Source organism: Salvia splendens, chromosome 4, assembly GCF_004379255.2.
Source record: "Salvia splendens isolate huo1 chromosome 4, SspV2, whole genome shotgun sequence".
Classification (NCBI taxonomy): Eukaryota; Viridiplantae; Streptophyta; class Magnoliopsida; order Lamiales; family Lamiaceae; genus Salvia; species Salvia splendens.
Window position 1 is genome coordinate 8,312,153 of NC_056035.1, and position 16,274 is coordinate 8,328,426.

At 41.4% G+C, this 16,274-nt stretch overlaps 2 protein-coding genes across 2 annotated transcripts; one reads left to right on the top strand and one right to left on the bottom strand.

Annotated features, from left to right (window-relative positions):
• The first annotated feature begins 2,554 nt into the window (after positions 1–2,554).
• LOC121798330 (probable pectinesterase/pectinesterase inhibitor 61) lies at positions 2,555–5,705 on the top strand. The gene is made up of 4 exons (XM_042197269.1): positions 2,555–3,038; positions 3,125–3,628; positions 4,085–4,221; positions 4,860–5,705. The coding sequence occupies exons 1-4, from the start codon at positions 2,626–2,628 to the stop codon at positions 5,555–5,557; spliced, it is 1,752 nt and encodes a 583-aa protein (XP_042053203.1). The 5' UTR covers positions 2,555–2,625; the 3' UTR covers positions 5,558–5,705.
• Positions 5,706–6,285: 580 nt separating this feature from the next.
• Positions 6,286–8,813, bottom strand: LOC121798333 (E3 ubiquitin-protein ligase SINAT5-like). The gene is made up of 3 exons (XM_042197272.1): positions 7,972–8,813; positions 6,918–7,304; positions 6,286–6,809 (listed from the first exon to the last, which is right to left on the bottom strand). Exons 1-3 carry the CDS (start codon positions 8,185–8,187, stop codon positions 6,447–6,449), a joined length of 966 nt encoding a protein of 321 aa, XP_042053206.1. The 5' UTR covers positions 8,188–8,813; the 3' UTR covers positions 6,286–6,446.
• Positions 8,814–16,274: the final 7,461 nt, after the last annotated feature.

Consider the following 16,274-nt stretch of genomic DNA (forward strand, 5'->3'; position numbering starts at 1 on the left):
TGCTCGCCAAATCCTCGTTAGCTTATGAGGGCATCCACTACGCAGCGTGCCACTGTCCCGCGTTCCGTCGCGGAGAGACGGAACGCGGGCGCGACGCGTTGCGGCACACCGGCCCGTCCCACAACCCGTCCCTGCGAGACACGAGACAGGCTGTCTCGCCACGCGCTATGGCGACGTGGCGCGCCCCTGCGCCATGCGTGACACCCACTCGCCGGCCCGCAAGTGGGCGTCGTCACCGTGACGCAATAATTCATTTTTTTAAAAAGAAATGAATTTTAAAAAAATATATTTTTTATTTATAAAAATTGATTTTTATATTTAAAAATAATTTTTACAAATAAATGAATACAAGAAATTCGTAATAGCCCATATATATTTGATGGGCTTGCGAATTTATGAAACTCATTCTTGGTTGTTTCTCTTTTATTCAGACATCCTTGAATGTTTTATGTTCCACTTTTGATGTGGGACAAACTCATTCTTGGTTGTTTCTCTTTTATAGAGACATCCTTGAATGCTTTATGTTCCACTTTCGATGTGGGCAGGGACGAAGCTAGGAATTTTATATTGGGGGCCCAAGTTTTAGGTATCGGTACAATCGAAACTTGTTGCAGCATCGGCAATGTAGAACTGTAAGAGATATAAATGAATAATGAGAGGAAATAAATAATGAATGCGTACTAAGAAACTATATATAGATATGTTAGTCATGCTTAGAAAATAAGGTGCAAGTAAATAAGAAAATAAGACTAAAATTCAGATATTATGTAAATAAATAGCAGTCCGATTAAACCTCTTAAACATAAGAGTGTAAGAATAAAACGAAGACTCAAATGTAATTTCATATAGAAATCAATCGGAAGGATCTAATTAATTGCAAAGATTGCTAAAGTTGTAATGATCCTAAAGATTAGGTATTAAACTGCAAAGGACAAATTAATGATGGGCATAAAACAATGAATAGAAAAAAATCGAAGGAGTAGACATAACAATTGGACATAAAAACAGTGAAAACAAATAACTTGCTGGCAGGAGGAATCGAACTTGAGTCAATACGTGTACAGCCTTGGGGCCAAACCGTCTGCACTACTTGATTGCAACATTTAATTTTTTAGGATTTTAATTGTGTGTTTTTTATTTTTTTAAATTTTAAGTTGTACTTTTTTATGGTTAGTATTTTTTAATGAAGTGTGTTTGTTTTAATTGAATTGGGTTGGAAATAAAAATAAAAAATGAAATTGAATGAATAGTAATATAAGGAACGGTTAAGGAACGGATAAGGAACGGAGGGTTGCAGGTTCCGTTCCTTAGTTAAGGAATGTAGTAAAAAAATACAGTGAGGTCCGTAAATAGTAGTTTAAGGAACGATTAAGGAACGGTATAACAACCGCATGGTGGATGGCGTGAGTATTGCCTGTGCTTTTTAGGTAAAAAAAAAAGCCACGAGACTAAAAAAAAAGTAGGCATACTCTTGTTTACCAATTTCATTTGTAGTTCGAGTTCCAATGGCCTTACCACAGTATGTTTTCGAATTCGAGTTCCAATTGCCTTACCCTAATTGACCATATTTTAAATATTCTGAGTTGAAGAGGTTGTTATAGACTTCACTAATGCGCTTCTTCTTCTTCTTCTTTGATTATTAGTAGTATATTGTAGTACTCCTTATATTTAGTCTATGGTAAATTACCCATCAAATTGGTCCTAAGAATTTTGGGCCACAATATATAATATAGTACTCCAGTTATTTTGTGATACTCCGTTACCAAGATTTCTTGCATATCTGTCATGCATCGAGAAATAGTAGGTATGGTCTCAAATTGACAATTATGCCAACCAAAAATATAACTGTAAATTAACAAAAGTATCTATAATACCAAAATTGGGCATGAATGAAATTAACATTAAGACAAATACCGTTTCCTGTTATACGATCTGAATTCTATATTGGACACGATTTCATTGCCTGCAGCAATAATTCACTTTTCTAAGCTACTTTTAGGACTCATTATTTTGGCTCTATAAACATCGTTTTTGTTGGTTTTATAAGTAGTAATACTTATGTCTAGACTATAGCCTCGAATTTTTGGAAGAATCTACTTCCAGTGGAATCTTAAAATAGGAATAAGAATCTTATTTATTGGTTGTCATACCTATTCCATTTAACTCGACTCCAATTTCAAAAAAAGGACACGAGAGAACCTTTATTTCGTTCTGAATGGAAGAAAACAAAATCTTTTAGAAATTTTTTCTGAAGTCATTACGTTAATTTATATTCGGTTTGAGAAAGAAAGGACATAAACGGTCACCGCTCTTAGTCAATTACGTGTGTGTCTATGTAATCTTGATTAACTTTTCTCAATTTATCATCCATAAATAAATTCACCAAAAGGAAGAATTAAAGTAATACTCCACTTATTACAGTGTGTGTGAGTTGGAATGTGTATTTACGAACCATCATCACAAACACAATACGTTGTATATGGAATAAATGAGTCCAAAATACAGCTACGCCTACGCCGCCCATATATATAGTAGCCCACTCTCCGTAGCAAACGCCACATTCTTTCCTGCTTTCTCCTCCTTTCCTTTTTATCCAATTAAAAGAAAAGAAAAGAAAAGAAAACGATGGATTATGGCAGGCTCGGGAAAGCCGAGCCAGGTGGCGCCTCCACCCGCATCCAATTCCAACCCTCCCACCTCCCCTCTAAACCAAAACTTTCCAAACTCCGCCTTCTCCTCATCGTCGCCGCCACACTAATGGTGGTCGCCGCCGCCTCCGCCGCCGTGGCGCTCGTCATACAACACAAAACCAACTCCAAACTGCAGAATCGGCGCCCGTCTCAGGCCATGTCGAGAGCATGCAGCCGCACGCTCTACCCTTCTCTCTGCCTCAATTCGCTCATCGACTTCCCCGGCGCCCTCGACGCCGACGACAAAGACCTCGTCCACATTTCCCTCAACCTCACTCTCCAAAAAGTCGGCCGATCGCTCTACGTCTCCTCCGAGATCACCAACCTCGCCATGGATCCTCACATTAGGTTCAGTCCATTTGAAATTAGATTCTATTTCACTTTATTTATACGATAAAAATAAAATGCATTTATATCAAAATCATTTAAATCAGGTCTGCATACGACGACTGCTTAGAGCTCCTTGACCACTCAATCGATCTCCTCTCCCGCTCAATCACCTCCGCCGCCGAGCCGGCCGGGTCCACTCAGGACGTGTTGACCTGGCTCAGCGCCGCTTTAACCAATCAGGACACCTGCAAGGAAGGATTCGATGAGCTCGACGGCGACGTCAAGAATCAAATGTCGGAGAGGATAAAGGATTTATCGGAGCTCGTGAGCAATTCTCTCGCGATATACTCCGCCGCGGGAGGCGACGACGGTTTCTCCGATATTCCGATTCAGAATCGGCGGCGGCGATTGCTGCGCGACGACGAGCGCTTCCCGGTGTGGATGTCGCGGAGGGAGCGCTTGCTGCTGGATATGCCGGCGTCGGCGATTAATGCGGATATAACCGTGTCAAAGAGCGGCAACGGAACGGTGAAGACGATCGCGGAGGCGATCAAGAAGGCGCCGGAGCACAGCAGCCGGCGGTTTATCATCTACGTGAGGGCAGGAAGGTAATTTGACTCGTGGTTTAAAAAAGATTCGGAAAAGCGTAAATTCTTTTTGGTGGGTAGACCTAAATGACTTCATAGTCCCTATCATAATGTTTTCGTAATTACCTGTCAAACTGGTGTTATTATTAGTACTACTACTATTTACCCACTGATTAAGCTCCATGCTGATTTCAGATCAATCATAATTTGACTGCAACCATAATTATACTTATATTTAGATTTTTTCAAACTTTTTATGATCATGACTAGAAAGTTATTCTGATAACCTTTTAAGAAACATACACACACCTATAAAATAGTTATAGAGTATGATCTGAATTAAATACGTATATACTTGCAGTATTAATTTTAATATTTAAGAATAGTAAAAAACTAAATGTGAATTTAGATTGTATTATTTGTCCAAAGTGGATTCACTTACAAATGACAAAAACTAGAATGAATTGATGCCTATAGGTATGAGGAGAATAACTTAAAGGTGGGAAGAAAAAAGACGAATATAATGTTTATCGGTGATGGGAAGGGCAAGACGGTCATTACAGGCGGGAAAAGCGTACAAGACAAGTTGACGACATTCCACACCGCATCCTTTGGTAAAATTCCTTTTACTAACAATTTTATGCTCTTTTTCATCATCCATTATTCCGATAATTCTCTTTTTAATATTTTGATCATTCTTATAAAATAATGGGCCTTCGGTTTGGCGGTGCATGTAGTTGAACAAGTGAACATGCACACCTCACGTGGCTGTGGTAATAACATGTATTGTTGTTTGATGTTAAGGTCAACAAAACTCAAAATTCCTTTCCATTCATTTAACCAAATTGACGCTTTTCACTTCCATAACGTCAGTTGTCTCTCTACCCGCTTCCATTTTATCCCCTTTTATGTAGTACAGTATTTATTTTTATAATGATCCTAATTAATTAAAGTAAAACATTCACTATAATTCTATCTAGTCGACCAATTTAGTCTTGCAAAAGTGATTCTAGACAGTAACACTTTATGCCAAACTTTGATTTATACTAACTCTTTAGCATAAAGTTAATAACGTCCAACATAGGATGCCCAAGCAAAATTCGTTGAATGAGTTACGGAATCTACTTACCACATACTAGTATAATAAATGGTGAAACGACAATTTTATTGCAATCGGGGACAGACTAAAATAATAAAATAGACTCTTATTATGGCACAGATGCAGCACTAATAGTTATCTCGTTTTACACAGCTGCAACCGGGTCCGGGTTCATAGCAAGAGACATAACATTCGAGAACTACGCGGGGGCAAGCAAGCACCAAGCAGTGGCCCTGCGCATGGGGGCAGACCACGCGGTGGTGTACCACTGCAGCATCATCGGGTACCAAGACACCCTCTATACACACTCCCAGCGCCAGTTCTACCGCGAGTGCGACATCTATGGGACCGTGGACTTCATCTTCGGCAACGCGGCCGTGGTGTTCCAGAAGTGCAATATCCAGGCGCGGAAGCCGATGCCGCAGCAGAAGGTCACGATCACCGCGCAAAACCGCAAGGACCCAAACCAGAACACGGGCATCTCCATCCACGACTGCCGCATCACGGCCGAGCCCGCCCTCGAGTCATCCAAGGGTCAGTACCCGACCTACTTGGGCCGGCCGTGGAAGCTCTACTCGAGGACTGTTTACATGCTCTCTTACTTGGGCGATCACGTTCATCCCAAGGGCTGGCTCGAGTGGAATGGGGATTTTGCACTCGACACATTGTATTATGGGGAGTACATCAACTCTGGGCCGGGGGCTGGGTTAGGGCAGCGCGTGAAGTGGCCGGGATATCGTGTCATTACATCAGAAGAGGAGGCCGGGAAGTTCACTGTAGCCAAGTTCATCTATGGCTCGTCGTGGCTCCCGGCCACTGGTGTCGCTTTCGTTGCCGGCCTCTCCTCTTGATTTACTATATGGTGGTATATAATACTAGTATATACTTATATTTAAAAGGAAAGTGTTTTATCTATAACACCAATAATTGGGGGTTACGAAATGTAATAATGCAATTACACATTGACGCATGAAATAGTAATTCTTGGAATTTGACAGACGTAATAGTATATATACTAGTAGTACTTATTATGAGGAGTATGTTATTAATTTATGTTGACGATGGTAGGATTGATCGTCGGTGGGAGTATGTTTAATTTGAGAAAATATTAAATAAGATAAGAGGGCCCACAATCTCATCGTAATTAGGCAGCATGTGAAGGAAGAAAATTGAGTGGAGATGGAGGGAACATAATAAGAGACGCACATCACTGATAGCTCTTTATTTAACTTTTTCCACTTCCTCATATATATCACCCTAAACATTTAATTAAAATAACTATTTCAAAATTCCAGCTAATTTATCATAACCACTTTTTTGTCCCTGGATAATATTTTTATAAGTAAAAAAATGGATATGCAAACAACATGCGTCTCCATTTAAGAACATATATTTATATTATAAATAAATACTCCATTATCTCCATATAGTATGATTCATGATGAGTGTCCCAATTATGATCGGGCCTCTCTGCTTTGAAGGCCCAGCAAGCAAAGCCCATCAGGTGTGCGAATAGAAATTCACATCATTGAGGCTGATGGTGTGAAAATTGGCATTGTTATGGGAAGAAAGATAAGGGTTTGAAATAGGAAGATGATGTTGAGAGAGTCATTTCACAAATAAACTTTTTGGCAAAGTTACAGATTTGGAAGCAAGCAGAGACGTTAATATCATACATACAAGCAACCACGCAACGTATCAAAATCGAAAGAGGCAAAAAAAAAGAGAGAAAGAAATTGGTTAGATAGAAAGATTTGGTATGCAGACTCCAGCGTCCGGGTTCTGCTGTTCCTTCCAGATTCTTCCGGTTACTCTAAGCTTAAGCTCCTTCTTGTCTCCTCCTGAGAAAAACAGGGCCATGTTCCGTTGGATGATCAGACCGTCGTGACTATCCCTCACCTTGCGGTGGCTACAGCGAATGCTGCGTGGCGTCCCCTCCCATATCAGCTTCCTCCCGTTTGCTCCGACCTCTAAACTATAGCTGTAGTTGCGCGCTTCAGTTTCATCACCCATGAAACGTAGAAATGCCATATACACGGGCGCCATTCCCAGTTGGAACGCTTCAAAGTGGAGGCAGAAATATTGCCCAAAACAATTGAATACCTAATTCAACACACACAACCGAACCGAGATTTATCACTCAATATCCTCTCTCAATGCATGTTATTTATACACGAATCATCAACCAGGAATAGTGAATGTGGAACTCACCGTTAACATCCATGTTGCGTTTTCTACTTCACGTGGGTTTGACTTAACATAGCGGTGATTGAAGGTAGACCCTGTGTGCATGTCCACTTTGTGGTCGTCTCTCAAATGTGCAACCAGGCAAGGAATGTCTCCTGTGACCGAGCACTCTGATCCAGCATATGGACAATTATGTGGTCTGAAGTTGCAAACTGCTTCGTGCTTGAGTTTGCTGTAATACGGGAATATTTCAGCACATCCCAGTGAGAAGAACTTGCAGGGAAGCTCTAGTGACTCCGCGACTTTCTCTAGTGCTAAACACCTGATATCACCGAGCTCTTGCCTGCAAGTAGGGCAGCGATTATGCACCCTTGACTTGCAAGTTGAACAGAGTGTGTGCCCATTGGGACACTGCAAGGAAGAATAGAATTAATATAGCCATTCTAAACGTTTAACCACCACATCTTCAAAGAAGTAGAAAGCTATTCTTCCAACAGCTAGACACTAATGTACTTTTTCCCATGTACACATCAGATTAAGGCCTTTTATTTACAAGCCACACGAAGTGACTGGGCAGAGAAAAAGGCAGAGAACATGATGCAGGAAATACCCCAAAAAAAGCAAATATTTATCTCAAGTTACTTAGGGCAAGTTTAATAAGTAGCTCCAAAGGTGAAAAGTACTAATTCTGTGAGCTATCAGCTGACATTATGGTCATAGATTACTACCATATTGACTGCTCAATTATATCGCCTAACAATAATGGCCCCTGTCTTGCATTTTTACACCCATAAGAAAAGGTACCAAACCAAATATACACACTGCCCAGACACTATATCCCTGAAGTGCAAAAAAAATGAGGTTTCCCCTTGTAAGGGACACTTATTCAATAAACACAACGCAGTTAAAAACTAGCAAGTTACATGATTTACAAATCAAATTTCAACTAAAGCTTCAATCCACCTTCCCCCACGGTCCCACCCCTCAAACAAGCAAGAGACTCATAAAGCATTCACCAAGCCAGATAAGTTTATATAAACAATGTATCAAAAATGCAAAGTAGATATGTTGAGCAGACCTGATGGATGGGTGGGTACATGGAATTAGTACAAACAGGGCACTCGAGTAACTCATGGACGCTAGTAGGCACCAGTCCAACAGCGACCGTGCCATGAGGCTTGGAAGAATACTGATGTGGAAGAGCATGTTGCTTGGTGTGAGAAACTATCTCTTCGTCTTCATTTCCATCTATTGAAGAAACACACCCCACGCTATCGATTTCCAATGCAGCCATTTATCGAGTAATTCGCACTTTTCCAGAATCCGGTTTCTTCCACTATCCCTCACCTGATCGCAAGAATCCAAGTCTTTTCCTCTATCTTTTGATTCCCCCGAATCAGAAGAAGGCCACTTCTACAAGTTTGGAAAATTGGGGTGCCCTAATTTCGTAATTCAATCGATCAAAACCCCCAATTTGCCACTTCAAAAATTCAATCGTTCACGGGAACCCCACCCGATTTTTGACACAAACCGGAAATGCAAATTCTTAATGTGAAGCCCTCTTGCCAAATTCTGATCTTTTTCAATAATCTAGACAAACCTAATTCCTATGATAGAATAATTTGCGTAGATACCTGGTTCTGACAGAGAAAAAATTGCGACCTTTGCCGAAAATCTGAGATGGCCGCTGCCGATACTCCAACCCTTTTTAGGGGTTCATTACTTTTCTGTTTCCTATCGGGTTATTTCCTTTCACTTTCTCTTGTTTCTTCTTTGCGGAGAAAGAAGAAATCAAAAGAATTTGAAAGAAAATGGAGGAGAGTATGAGGAAAAAGGTGGATTCAAATGGGGGAGAAGGGAAGGATCATAATCTGGAAAGGTGGCTCTCTGTGTAACCGCGGCTTATGTGAGGAGAGAGAAATGAGGATCGCCGTTGAATTTGAAATCATTGATATTTTGAAGTTAATCAACGGCTTATGATCTGTAAAGATGATTTTTGTTTTTTATTTGTATTTCTTCTGAATTGGTATTTGCAAATTGCAAGCCGCCAGATTATTTAATTAATGAAAGCAAAAAATATAGGGTTATTGGTTTCTTAGAGCATCTTCGATATAGTCCAGTCATAGCCTAGCCATAAACTCCACTTGCCACATCATCAGCACTAAAAACTAATCATGACATATCATCAGGACAAGCAACTGAACAAGCAATAGGTCAGCCATAGCCTAACCACAATAAACAAAATTATAAAAAACAAATAATTAACAATCACACAAATTACGGAATTAAATTTACGACACAGATACGAGAAAATTCAATAATAATATTAGATTTTTAAAAAGTACATTAATTAAAAAAATACATTAATTTTAAAAAAAACTTCTCCTCCACACACGAGCCCCCCGCCTCCGCCTCACTCCTCGCCGTCATCGTCGTCGCCGCCGCCGTTGTCGCCGCTATCCGGGACCCTCAAATCTGCGGCATCTGAGCCCGCGTCTGAGCCCCCCAACTGTGCCGCGGCGGCATTCAAATCGGCCCGCATACTCACGAGCATTGAGTGAAGAAAACTCTTCTCCTCGGGGTCAGTTGCCGTCTTCCAGTCAGCTAAGATCTTGTACATCTGAGCCCGCGTTTGTTGACGCGGGAGAAGGCGAGCTCGAATGTCGACCTGCCAACATGGGGGATGTCGACTGGACATCCTGGGACCCTGGCGAGCCCGTTGCGCCCGCCTTTGACCAACCGGGCGAGTGCGGCGAGTAAACGCGGGAGGGGGTGGGAACTCCTGAACATCCTCGGGGAGGTCGTGGGAACCGCCGCTGCTGCCGTCGCTGTAATCACCGGTATAGTTCAGTCGCTGCTTCTTCGGCCAGCCAGCATCGACACCTGCCCGAAACTTCTCGGAGTCCATCAGCACCTCATAGCAGTTCCAGTAGGTGAACTCCTTATAAAGTCTGGGCACGGGGAAGGCTTTCTCCGCTATCCTCCTGCAGTCCTCGTCAGTTTGGCCACAGGTCTGCATGCGGAGGGCGTTGGAGTACAAGCCCGAAAATCGGGAGACCGCAGCCCTGATTCGGTCCCACCCCTTCCGACACTCCTCCCCGCCCTGCATCCACTGCCATCCCGGCATACTACCCCCGGATGCCATTCCGGGCATCATCTGCTGCCAAGGGTACATGTTGTAGTACCCGGCCATCAGACCTCATCCACTTCCCACGGGTACCGTGGGAGTTTGAGACCCGCTCGTCACTGAAATAGACTCGTTGTTGTGCTCCATTTCGCGTTGTTGCTCTTGTACAGAAATTAAGATAGAGAGAAACTCGTTAAAACAAGTGGTGCGAATGAAAATGACGTGCAAATCGCGTATATATAGTGTTTCGAAAATTAAATAAAAATAAATAAAAAATCGACTAGCCGATCGGGAGCCTGCAATGGTGGCCAGCCGATCGGCGAGTTAACAGTTCCGTCAAATAAGGATCGAAATATATCGAATATAAAAGCATAAGGACTTACTAAAATGAAAAAAATTGTACTCCCTCCGTCCCACACTACTCGCACGTATTTCCTTTTTGGGCGTCCCAAGTTACTTGCACTCTTTCCATTTTTAGTAAAAATTTTCACCTATAGCCGTCATTTTTTACTTTCCTATACACTCATTCCTTAATCTCCGTGCCGAAAAGGAAATGAGCGAGTAGCTCGGGACGGAGGGAGTATAAGGATTTGTTAAAATAAACCATCAAAATACAAGTACTTAGTTTATTCAATTCAAAGAAAGACCACATTTCCAAAAGGCGTTTGCTAAATAGTAATGGTAGAGTTCCCTTTTCAATTGTTAAAATCATAATCATCCAGTAAAATAAAATGCAAAAAATAGTTACACTTATGATAATAAAAAAAACAAATTTATATTCTAAAAAATTACTAGTTTTATTGCTATATGCAGAAAAGCATACCCACAAACAGCTGATTGTGGTTGAACTACTGAACACACTTTTAACAATAATATTATTTGTTGTCTCCATATCACATTAACACAAACTTTTTGAAAAGCTGAATTTTATGTGGAGAGGTGGCGTTGAAATGAAGGTAAAGTTTTGGATTAACTAATGTAGTTTCTTATGTAATTAAGAGAAGAATCTGATGGTATGATATATTATTGGAGATTGGAGAAACTTCTTTTTCATCATGACTGCTTCAAACCTTCTTTGGCGGAAACTCGATCTACTTATTTTTCTGTTTCAAGATGATACGAAAACGTGCTAAAATGATTTATTCCCTTTTTAATGAAATTGGAGATTGATTTTTAGTTCTCTCTTTTACAAGACAGAATATATTGTTGTTTGATATGACCGTTAAATATAGTTTAGAAAAGCCAAATACGTAATTAAATACATATTATTAATTTTTCAATTTATTATAAATTGTTAATTTTGACTAAGTAATGGAGTACTTCAACTTGGAAGCTGTCCAAATTTAATCTAACCTTTTGATACTTATACGTTGAGGAAGATCTTTGCGAATTAAAAGTGATAGTAATACACGTCCGATAATCCTTTAAATTATTCTTTCATTGCATAAAATAAAATTTTAGATTTAAAATTATGAAAATAGAATACTTAAATAGTACTAGTATTTGAACTTAAGATGCACAACATAAAAATTCGTGGGATGATATAATTGAATATATCTATGAGAATTCTTATCAAATCGGTTCCATGGTCTAGTGGTCAGGAATTAGTAGTGAGATAATTTCTGCACTCTATTATAGTCTGAGTGCCAATATAATTTAAATCATTTTAATTTAGGCTCGTTTATTCATAATTGGTCGATAAATATCGTATAAATTATACTCCGTAGTAGTGATGAAGTTATTCTCAAACTCTTAGCTGGGCCTTGTTTTTGCGATTTTGATTTGAGTTGGGCCTTTGCTCTCTATGAGTCGTCGGCCTGGCTGATTGAAGTTGTGTTAGCTTTTATTTCCAAAATATACCGAACACCAATAATATCGTATAAGGGTCATATGGAAATGTTAGAAATGTGCCGTTTCCTGCAGACACTAAAAATCTTTATTTCATTATTTTCTTTTAATACAGGGGGTGGAGATAAGGGTCCATACCCCAATAATTTAGTGAAACTACACATGAAAAGTTATTGCAATTTGTAGATGAGGTAAGAGGCCCTTGTTACAGGAATATATAGAAGCTTACACAATGATAGTTAAAACTGTAAATCATCACTACATGGAGCCACTATGAAAGAGATGGACCAACTTTTTTCTAATTTTTTTTTTTATTATTTGAAGGAAGCATTTGGGGACCAGTTCTTGAAATTCAAACAGCAACATTTATTTTTCTTCTAGAGTGGTGGGAGGGATCTTAACATTTGTTGAAATCGTGTTTGGTCAAATGATTTTTGACTAATAATAAATGTTATAAGACATTTAATTTTGTGAAATAAAATGCAATAACGTCGATCTACGTTCCGAGTAGATGACATTAGTATATTCATTTTCTCAAATCCGATTCCCAGTGATTGAGAAATAATATATTAAAGTTTGTCACAATAAAGCTAGAAATGAGCTATGTGAAAAGACTAAGAGATTAATTAACTAGGTGTTAATTATACCATATCGGGGATGATAAAGTTCTTTGATGAAGTATTTAATCAGATGAATTATCATGTGTAATAATTATCGTGGAATAAAACGGGTGACAGAGTCCACAGCGTGCGCCGCCGCTGCCCGCCCGCGACCCGCGCACCGTGACCCTTGCCCCTGGTGCCTTGTGCCTTGTGCCTTGGCAATTGGTCTTTGGACTGTTCTTTGGAGCTGGTTGACGTGGATCGAGCCTCGCTTGTTCTTTTTAGACCACCTCAAACTCCACGTTATCCCCCACGTCATGGTCCCAGCCCCGCTAGACCCCGACGCATAAAGGGAGACAAAAGGTCTCCGATGGACCCCGACGGTTCATGGTGTATCCCGTCGTGTAGCATGTCCAGGTGCATCGTGTCTCTTCAGCTCCCACTGGCTAGTGCACCAGTCAATAAGCCCCAGAGGTTACAGTCAAGCCATCATGACACACATAATGGCTGTTGACTCCATCAATGCCCTGCAGGTGGACTTGGCCTATAAGAGCATCTCCAGTAAGACTGGACGTCAAATAGCCCTCACATAGCCTTCACACTGTCACATCATCAGCACTACAATTCTCCTGCCACATCAGCTTGCCACATCAACTGGACATCAAATAGCCCTCACATAGCCTTCACACTACCTATTCATATCACTAATAACAATTATATAATTTAATTTACACTCGTATCAACATAAGGAATTTAATTTACGAGACAAATACGGAAAATTCGAATAATAATATTAAAACTTAAAAAGTACATTAATTTTTAAAAAAAAAGTACAATAATTTAAAAAAAAGTACAAAAATTAAAAAGTACATTAATTTAAAAAAGTTAAAACAAAATCACTCCTCGCCGCCGTCCTCGTCTTCGTCGTCGCCGCCGCCTCCGTCGCCACCTACGCCGCGGCTATTTCCGCCGGTGTCCCTCCTCATCGCCTCCAATTATTCATGCTGGCTCTGGAGCAATACACGAAGAAAATCCTTCACCTCGGGGTCCACCGCCGCTTGGAAGTCGGCTAAGGTCTTCACCATTTGAGCGCGCGTTTGTTGGCGCGCGAAGAATTTGAGCTCCTCGGTAGACCTGCCGAGGGGGGATGTCGAATGGACCCCCTGGGAACTCGGGGTGCCCCCCCTCGCAACCTGTTGCGTCCGCCTTTGGCCAACCGGGCGAGGTCAGCGACCGAACGAACGAGGAGTCGGGACCTCCTGGGCCGTCTCGGGGAGGTCTGTCGAACCACCGCTGCTGCCGCTATAATCTCTGGTATAGTTCAGTTTCTGCCTCTTCAGCCAGCCAGCGTCGACGCCTGCCCGGAATTTCTCTGACTCGTTGAGCACAACGTAGCAGTTCCAGTAGGTGAACTCATAGTACTTCTTCTGCGGATCGGGGTAGGCTCTCTCCGCAATCCTCCTGCAGTCTTCCTCTGTTTGGCCACTGGTCTGCATGCGGAGGGCGTTGGCGTACAAACCCGAAAATCGAGAGACGCCAGACCTGATTCGGTCCCAGCACTTCCGGACCTCCTCCCCGGTGCACGGTCTCCCTTCAGGGCAAAATGCCCTGTAGGCTGCGGCTATCTTGGCCCACAAGTTGACGATCCTCTGGTTGTTCGAAACGAGAGGATCGTCGCAGACACTCACCCACGCCTTGGCAACCGCAACGTTCTCCGCGTCCGTCCACTTCCTCCGGCCCCAGATTTCGGCCTCCGGCTGCGACGACTCGCCGACCTTCTTGGCCTTGCCCTTCTTCTTACCCCGCCCTACTCCCTGGCTTTGAATGAGAGTTTCCGGAACCTCGTTCATATCAAAACCCAAGTCTGCTAAGGAGAAGGTCTCCGTATACTGTGCATCCGTTGGGGTCGATGTGTGCGAAGAACCGGTGGAAAAATCAAAAGTCGGCCGATAGGCGTTGTCCCCCCCGTGCGTCCCCTGTGCCGGTGGAATCATCTGCTGTGCCGGTGGCTGCATCCCGGGTGCCCACCCCGGCATCATCTGCATAGGGGGCTGCATGCCGGGTGCCCACCCCGGCATCATCGCGCGAATCGGCATGGCCACGCCGATTTTGACGCCGATTTCGCCGACGCCGGTTCCAATGGTTCGGCGTCAGAACCGGCATCGGCGAAAAATTGGCGTCGCGATTTTGACGCCGGCATTGGAGATGCTCTAAATAGGCATGCATCCATTGCATTCTAAACAGAACATACACAAGCATCTTGCATACACGCTCTCTCCCTCTCTGCATAATCTTCCCCGTCGAAGCTCTGCCCTCGCCTTACTCCCGTTCGCCGGAGCTCTGTTGCTAGCGGTGCTGCTACTTCAGAGACGAAGTCGTTTAATCTTTGGGAACGACACGTCAAACCGAGAGCACTACCTGGGCGTATCTCGTCTTGCGGAAAGAGGACTCCTCGACTCGGCTTACCGCTTTCCACAAGTTTTCCGTGTAATTTTGTTCAGTTATTTTTCATATAATTTCCTTTATTTTCCATTGTAAATTCGCCCGACAAGATTTGTATATCTCATTTCCACGACAACATTTAGGTCTTAGAAACTAATTGTAAAAACATAAAACTGACTAGTTAGTAAAATCTTAAAATATTTTGTGTGGGCCAGTAGTTTTTCTAGATTTGTCGAGCTTTAGTTGGACAAAAATACCTGTTTACAGGTCTGTGATATCTATCAGTTGTGTAATGTAGTTAAAAGTTAAGCAATAATTAAGGAGTAGTAATATCTAATCGAGTGGGGCCCATGCAAAGCTGGTGTGTAGAAAATGAATATCAATACGAGAAGTGAGATTCTGATAGATGCAGACCAGACCAGACCCTCTTTAAATTGGATTGGCCCCAAATTTTATTTCTGTGGTGCTTCAAGGTTTCTATTTTCTACGCATGTTTAAATCAGATACAGCTCTTGTCTAATTAATTCAAACACTACTACTGCTATTTTTACTTTGACATTTTTCCCTACTTGCATATGCTACTATGTCATATGATAAATAGGGAAGTGAAATAGGATCAATAATTAAAAATTATGATCATTCTACTTCGGATACAGTGTAGCCTTCGTCTTCCCACATCTCCCAACACAAAATAAATAAAAATATGATCGTTCTTTGTTGCTGATCTTTTGGATTGTGTGTATACGCGATCTTTTGGAGTAGTATTTTGGTCCATGTCAAGAAAAATTCTTTGTTTTCTTTGGTCACATTTCATAAATGAATATATTCGTTGGTGCATTATTGATGTAGAGTAGGTAACACTCACACTCGCACTATCAAACCAAATCTTTTCATGTGGATCCAATTTCTAGAGGGAGAACCACAATAGACCCTGCAACTACTAACTAATAGTACTCCATATTCACACACACATCCCACAATTTTTTATCAAACATTATTTGGGTGTTGACTTCTAAACAGATATTTTTCAATAATTAAAAATAAACACAGGCACCTACTTTCATAGAAATGCCATTTAAGAGGCAAAATCATCCTTATCCAATCAAAGTACATATTTGAACTGAAAACAAAGTTTCATACTTACCTTCTAACTGAATTTGTACAAACTTTGATTTTGCATGCAAGTTGGGTCCATGTTGCAGAAAAGAGATGGACAGATCTGGAAAGTGGAAGTATTTTTTGGTATTTTATTACTATGAAAAAATTGATACTATGGTTGAGAATGAGATGTCACATAATTTTTTTGGGGTAATCATACCTCATATTTCAAAGTAGCATACAAATTCCCAGGAATCAAGCCCA

Excerpts from the sequence above, each read along its gene's own strand:
- LOC121798330 (XM_042197269.1), top strand. The coding sequence starts at position 2,626 with ATGGATTATGGCAGGCTCGGGAAAGCCGAGCCAGGTGGCGCCTCCACC. Across the intron at positions 3,039-3,124 it reads GCCATGGATCCTCACATTAG|GTCTGCATACGACGACTGCT; the intron begins GTTCAGTCCATT and ends CATTTAAATCAG. Across the intron at positions 4,222-4,859 it reads ATTCCACACCGCATCCTTTG|CTGCAACCGGGTCCGGGTTC; the intron begins GTAAAATTCCTT and ends CGTTTTACACAG.
- LOC121798333 (XM_042197272.1), bottom strand. The coding sequence starts at position 8,187 with ATGGCTGCATTGGAAATCGATAGCGTGGGGTGTGTTTCTTCAATAGAT. Across the intron at positions 7,305-7,971 it reads TGTACCCACCCATCCATCAG|TGTCCCAATGGGCACACACT; the intron begins GTCTGCTCAACA and ends TCTTCCTTGCAG. Across the intron at positions 6,810-6,917 it reads ACGCAACATGGATGTTAACG|GTATTCAATTGTTTTGGGCA; the intron begins GTGAGTTCCACA and ends GTGTTGAATTAG.